The following is a 7,293-nucleotide window of genomic DNA, read 5'->3' as shown; positions in this document are numbered from 1 at the left end:
GTCTGACAACACAAGTAAAAGTACAGTTAATTTACAAAACAAGCAGTCATCAAAATAACGATAAATAGAAAATACCTAATTAGTGTACAAAAGTATATACAGAACAAATTATCTGAGTTGCAATGAATTAAAAAACAGATTGAAAAACTACCAGCATATTCCCTCATTAGATAATCTGTCACCAGGACAAGATTTCCACTCTGTATCTCTCAGCTGTGATCACAAAATATTACATTAATATTTTACACTAGTCACTACACCAGTAAAAAAAAAAAAGAGGACAGATTTCACCCCTTGTGTCACTCTAAAGCAAAAACCTTGTATTGTTCAGCATGTTTTTTTCTGTAACCAGCTTTTCTGTAACCCAATATCAATAGGTATATCATACATTCAGTAGCAAAATTGCACCGGTTACATGTTTTTTATAACTTTAAATGGTGCATGTTGGGTAATGTTTCAAAGGTCACATCACCATGTAGATTAGGTGGTTGTCCAAATTAATCAGAACATATGGTAGGTCTCTTTTTTTTGCCTATGTTTTGATACCAGGTTCATCTTCTAGCCATTTTTGGGTTTTTTTTTGGCAATATAATTATCTAATATAAAGCTGATATTTTGACTGAAAAATGTAAGATCTGAAAAATGTTCACAGGTTAACAGTTAAGAGTTATTTTGTAAGAGAACAGGGAAAATCTAGTCAATGTGGCAAGCACTGGACATAATGACTTTTTTGTCGCCTTAATGTATTTTTGTTTTGTTTGTTTGTTTGTGCAGTTCCATAAAACATTTCCAAAAAAATGAAAAAGAAATCTCTAATGCTTTTGGCTAGTTTTTCATGGGCAGGTTCTGTAAATGGTTTGAAAGTACAGAAGTATTACAACAGTGTGCAGGTATTTTCCCACAGCCCTTTGCTATTTACATATATTGTATAAATGTTTATAACTATTTTTAAAAATTTTCAAAATTACACCATTTACAGAATAGTCAGAAACTGTTTTGAACATTGCAACAGTCCCTGAACAAATCATATGGTTTGCAGTTCCATCAGGAAAATTCAGGCTTCAGGCTTCAGGCTGATATTTCAGTAAAACCATTTTATTCTACTTGTCTCATCTCAAAAGTGGACAGATAAACCAATTGCACCAGATCTTATAAAAAATGTAAAAACTTCTGCGCTCCTTGCTACAACTGAGGACTATGAATGACTCAGCTATGACGAATGGTCACATGCGAACATTGTGCTGAACTGAAAAAGAAAATAGAATGGAAGATCAGAAAGATGATGTTAAAAGATCCAAGTTCTTGCTTCACACATGCACACACACACACACACACACACACACACACACACACACACACACACACACACACACACACACACACACACACACACACACACACACACACACACACACACACACACACACAGGAATCCTTGTAATTATTACTCAGACTAGTTTCTCTGTGATAAAGCGTTGAGGAATCAGGTTTGAAATGACTGTAGATTTCTGCATCATTTACACACACACATAGACATTACATCCCACAACTTGAATGTAAACAAATACAAGAAAATGCTTTCAGTTTTCATTGCAATGGTTTTAAAGTTGTGGTCAAAAAGAGTGCAGGACACCTGCAAGCAAAATATGTGCACCTTGAATGAAGGAAACAGTGATATTGTTGGAACAACAACAAGCTCTATTCTACCACATCAGTCCTGATCAGCAATAAAACAACCTTCCAAGCTTTAGTTGTGTTAATATCAAAACCAACAGTGTTTGTACAACAACCAGAATGTGGTACAGTTGTGTGTTTACTTGTACAAACAAACACATGCAGCATGAAGATCAAACAAATGCAGTATTAAGATTGGGTTTTGTTTTATTTTATTTTTTTAAATTTATTTTACTTTTTTGTGTGTGTGTGTGTGTGTGGGGGGGGGGCAAATTTAGAGTATCCAATTAGCCAAAAGGTTTGTGTTTTTGTGCTCTTCCTTTTTTTTTTTTTTTGTGAAGGTTCATTGAAGTCTACAAGTTCCTTATGTTTCTCCAAAGACGTACTAGACAAGGACAGCCCTGGACTTGGGTCATTAATATATATATCTATATCTATATCTATATCTATATCTATATCTATATCTATATATCTATATATATCTATATATATCTATATATATATATCTATATATATATATAACATATATATAAGTAGATAGATAGATAGATAGATAGATAGATAGATAGATAGATAGATAGATAGATAGATAGATAGATAGATAGATAGGTAGAGATACGGGGGGGAAATAGAAGGGTGAGGAGTGGGGGAGAGGTGGTAGGAAAAGGGGGTGAAGACAAGGTAGATAGAGTAGAGGTTAGGGTGGAGGGAGGAATGAGGGTGGGGGTGTGAAGAAATCTAGCTGGTAGCTGATCCACTAGTAGATGTAAGTGTGGAAGGCCCCCATAATCCTCCTAATAATACGTCTGAACCAGCCGATGTTGTCCGTGTTGGTTTCATGTGGAATTTCGATACAGACTTCTCCAGCAGACTGGCATGGAGCCGGAATTTGGTCGTTTAGGTCTATGCAATGTTGCCATGACGAAGCAGACTGAAAAGGAGCCAGACTTTGGTCAATGACGTCTCCGTGCTCTTCCCATGATGTAGCACATAGGGATGGATCAGGACTTCGGTCATTAATGTCAGTGCGTTCTTCCCATGACGCTGCAGACTCCCAGGAAGCTGGACTTTGGTGGTTAATGTCCATGCGTTCTTCCCATGATGCAGCAGACTGCCAGGGAGATGGGCTTTGGTGTTTAATGTCCACGCGGTCTTCCCATGATGCAGCCGACTGCCAGGGAGCTGGATTTTGGTGGTTGAAGTCCACGCGTTCTTCCCACGATGCAGCCGACTGCCAGGAAGCTGGATTTTGGTGGTTATTGTCCACGTGTTCTTCCCATGATGCAGCAGACAGAGGTGGAACCGGACTTCGGGCATTGAAGTCTGTTGAGTTCTGATGGAGGCTGGGAGCAAAGAAGCGATGCTTCAGAACCTCTTGAGCTGTGATCCTTCTGCCTGCATCAAGGGACAGCATACTTTTAATCAAGCTGATGAAGATCTTTTGATCCTCTTCGTATCCCGGGTCTTGCACCATATTTTTCTCAATGTCATTAAGAGAATTGAGTTTCATGCTCCTCGTCTCTGACGCACAAAATCCATGCTGATACTCCGCTGGAGTCTTGAATCTCCAGCGTGATGTGCCGAACTCCTGGCTGAAGAAAAACTCAGGAGTGTAACATCCACGGTCAAGGATGTCATCACATGGTTGGCCTTGCGTTTCGAAGATGAATCTGAGGACATCATACTCCGTTTTTCCAGGGTAGAGTTGGCACCCAGTGGCCAACTCCACCATCAGTAGTCCCAGAGCCCACATATCAACTGACTCATTGAATGGTACTCCAAGTAGCATTTCTGGTGCACTATAATGGAGGGTGCCCATCCAGTCACCTTGGTCTACCGCTGACGCGAGACGTGCCACACCAAAGTCAATAAGTTTGACCTTCAGTGGCTGCTCATGGCGGTTTACAACCATAACATTGGGTGGTTTTAAATCGGCATGTATAATGCCGCTGGAGTGTAGGTGAGACAGTGCTGTGGCCAGCTGGTGCAGTATAGGCCTCAGCTCTCTAGTGGTTAGACCTCTGGGGTTTTTCTCTTGCAGGTAATCCTGAAGGCTGAGATCAAGGAGTTCAAAGCTTATGCATATGTTCTCCTTGTGAAAGAAAAATCCATTGCACTGTACGATGTTGCACGTGTCTGGGTTCAAACGGCGCAGCCGTTTCAGGATGGCTATTTCATCCATCGCCACTTCCAGAACACCTTCTTCACTTTTGTTAACTTTGACTGCTTCTATCTTGTTGGTTTCCGAATTACGGCACTTGGCTACAATGCCAAAGCTGCCCTCTCCGAGGATATCCTCCACCACATGGCAGCTGCCAAGTCTGCTTCCCTTCTTAATTCCAAGTTCTTTCGCCATGCTGCTAGGTTCTGATGTTGCTAAGTGTCGTCTCAAGTGTCTTCTTTTCTAAAGAGTGTCTTCAGGAAATCGCCAACTGGTCGTTTCTGGTCGTATTGCTTGAAGTCTACCGAATTTATACTCTTTTTGAGAGTAGTGTTGCATCATCAGTGATATCACAACATCTGCGCTTTGATTGGTTGTGACGTCAAGTTCGACTAGGCAACCAGTGGAATAATCTGTACCCAACAAGCTGCCAAAGGCCAAAACGTTTTAGCTAAAATATGAGACTTTCATCCAAACGGCTTCAAACATGTAAAAGAATGTAAAAGCATAATAACAAACTAATAATTATTTTCATGACTCGGACAAGCAGCCAGTTGTGAATGTGGTGGTTTTACTTCAGTAACCAATAACGGTGTTTGTCCCGCCTCAGACTGTGTCGATTTTAGGTCGGTTGACGGTCAGAGAAGCAGAGTTGAGACTCCATCAGTGAAACGTTGTAGAGTTTGTGATGGTGGAGCTGCAGAGGACCTGGACTCCTGCTGTTTTCCACCTGAGTCTAGAGAGACTTGACGCTGTTTTCTCCGCTAATAGGTGACACTTGGCGCTGGTGAGTTAACTTCGAGCAAAAGGCAGCTAGCCGTTAGGCTAAACTGTGGTATTGTTAACCGAATTGACAACGTTACCCAAACGGCTAACGGGTAATCTACGTTCAGTCGTGATAATTGTGTCAGCTGCCTAACAGACTGTTTGTTGACAATAATAGGAGATCTACATGCTCTGTATACTAGAGTGTTTGTCAGATTGTTAAATATTCTGTGTAACCTGCTAGTTATGTTGGTAAAAATTGCCCACGAGCTAATATCAGTGCCTTAAATAAGCTGCTGCCTTATGTATTAGCTCCATGAAACTGATGGATTTGATGTTCATTTGTCATAGATGAGACAGCTTTTAGTGAAATTTTATTGAAGTAGTTGGACAGCTGTATTACAATGGAACAGTAAGCTAATTTCATGACAGCTTTACTCTGTGGTCAGTAATGTTCATAGGTTCACTTAAAGCATAAATCTAATTTAAATGAGACCCTCGGATCAGGTTTTTGAGTTGGAGCCTTTTTGACTTGGAATACAGTAGAGCAGAGATATAAAGAGATACACAGGAGTTTTCTTCAGGCCTTCCAGAGTGTCATAGAAGATTTGAGAGTTTTCTGCTAAATAGTCAGCAAGCCACAGACCAGATGGCCCTGAAACCTTAAACCTACACCAGAAGTTTGATTGAATCTAATTTTATTGTCACATACAGTTCTGTGAGCAGGATTTACACATGCCCACCTGCTTACAGATCAAACCAAGTTGTTTGGATCCGAGACCAGTGAAAATTAGAAGACCTATTTATGTTTTTTGCTTAATATATCCTTTCGTGCTTATTGGGTTGCTAACCTGTCAAACAACAATACCGCGTGTTACTTTGACGATAAGCTATGTGGCGTGTCTAGCATTGTTGTTGTCCATCTTCTTGACTGTCCAGCTGAAGCTGTGGTTAGACAAGGTAGAGGAGAGGTATCCTCAGGACGTAGTGAAGGCCGAGCTGAAGTACCTTTACAGGCCACACATGGCGGATGTCACGGAGTTATCCAGGGCTCTGATCAGGACAGGACGCCTGGACCTAGTGAGGAGGTTGCTGCAAACAGTGGTGCCAAAACAGCCGGCTAAGAAGAGACCAGTGACTAGATCTGTCTCATATACCTGAAGCAATAGACAGGTAATAGATAAACAGTGTCACAACCCGGCTCAAGGCTAGACATTGGAGGCGAGTTGTAACTAAAAATAAGTTTATTTTACAGAACTATATGGGAAAGTACCCAAAGTAAAAGCAAACAAGGTGGAAGCCAGAGAAGAGAGAGCTGGAATGGCTGACTGTTGCCACCCTACATATGTGAGCTGAATGTCCACCACAGCTTGATACCCCCTGCCACATCAGACAGACAGTGACTCGTGAACTTTCTGACACCATTTCACATTTTTAAATGAACAACTGGCTCTCCTGCAGGGACCATTTAAATAACTGTTACTCAAATGAATAGTGTCACCACTATTATAAGGATTTTTGAAAGTTTCTGACATTAATGGTCCTGTTGCTGCTTCAGTAAACGCCAAACACTACCTCTCTCTGAGTGGATGCTCTATCACTGATAGCCAGCAGATGAAGGAATATCAAAGTTAGGTGTTGTCTTGTTGTGAAAGGTTTTGTTTTTGATGCAAAAATGATTTTATCAAACCTTTAAGAATTGCAATGTATGTTTGTGCAAAGGAAATTTAAAATGGTTGAAAACAAAAAACAATTTGAAGTCTCTTAATATACAGTATTTCTACTCACCTTTAGTGATACTAGCTTGGATGCTGTACTCCAACACCTCCTCCAGTGGGTGATAATGAGCACTGATGGCTGTGGCCTGCAGCATTTCAACCAGATACAGCATCTTCCCTTTGGACAGGTCATAGGAGATTGTGTGGTTCCAGGAGTAGGGCACACTTTCCTTGTCGATGCTGAACATTCGGGTGGATAGAGCGTACAGCTGCCCGGGGCCTGTCTGGATGTGATCCTTTGTGTAGTCCTGAGAGAGCCCAGTGACGGAGATAAACATTACATTGTGGCTAATTACAGTAATTATCCTTACCTTTGTTGCTGACATTTTCCAAAACACAGTTCAAAATTTAGAATGTGTCACTATCTGTCAGACAGCCAACTGGAAAGTTCAGATATGAAAGATTTGGCTGAAAAACCTTACATGGGCACAGAAGATTGCATTTTTTTTGCATGTAAAAATGTTCACTGTCATTGATTACTAATCTGTTGCATAGTTAAAACGTCTGTGAAAGGATTTCCATACTGTACTAAAAAACCCCAAACCGTCTGCATTGTAGGAAAAACACACTGCAGGGCATGAAAATGAAAAATCATGGCAAGCAGAACAGTAAACAGGCAAGTAAATATTACTTAGATTACAAGAAAAGAGAAATGATTTCTTTAAGATTTATGTTGTTGTAGTAACTGTGTCTAAACACTGATATTTAAACAAAGAATTTTCTTGAAATTTGCTGTTTTTAGTTGTGGTCATAGTGATGCTGGCAGCAACAGTATGTGGAATCACAACTGAAAAAGCCAGTGCAGTTTTAGTAAATCAAAAACATTAAACAGTGATAAATGATTTACAGTCTTTTATCCATGTACCTTGATGCTGATGTCAGCTTGTGAAGGCAGCTGTAAGATGTGTCCGTTGA

General features: G+C 40.4%; 1 protein-coding gene across 1 annotated transcript in view; it reads right to left on the bottom strand.

The window, feature by feature from the left end:
- Positions 1-5,749: 5,749 nt before the first annotated feature.
- LOC129348578 (hemicentin-1-like) overlaps positions 5,750-7,293 on the bottom strand; it is a 2,426-nt gene continuing 882 nt past the window's right edge. The window contains exons 4-6 of the mRNA XM_055009192.1: positions 7,244-7,293; positions 6,389-6,626; positions 5,750-5,757 (exon numbers count right to left, since the gene is read on the bottom strand). The exon at positions 7,244-7,293 is cut by the window's right edge and continues 72 nt beyond it. Coding sequence (XP_054865167.1) covers positions 5,750-5,757; positions 6,389-6,626; positions 7,244-7,293 — 296 coding nt within the window. The remainder of the gene's footprint in view (positions 5,758-6,388; positions 6,627-7,243) is intronic.

The sequence above is a fragment of the Amphiprion ocellaris genome, chromosome 3 (assembly GCF_022539595.1).
Source record: "Amphiprion ocellaris isolate individual 3 ecotype Okinawa chromosome 3, ASM2253959v1, whole genome shotgun sequence".
NCBI classification, from domain to species: Eukaryota; Metazoa; Chordata; class Actinopteri; family Pomacentridae; genus Amphiprion; species Amphiprion ocellaris.
This window is presented reverse-complemented; position numbering and strand designations above follow the sequence as displayed.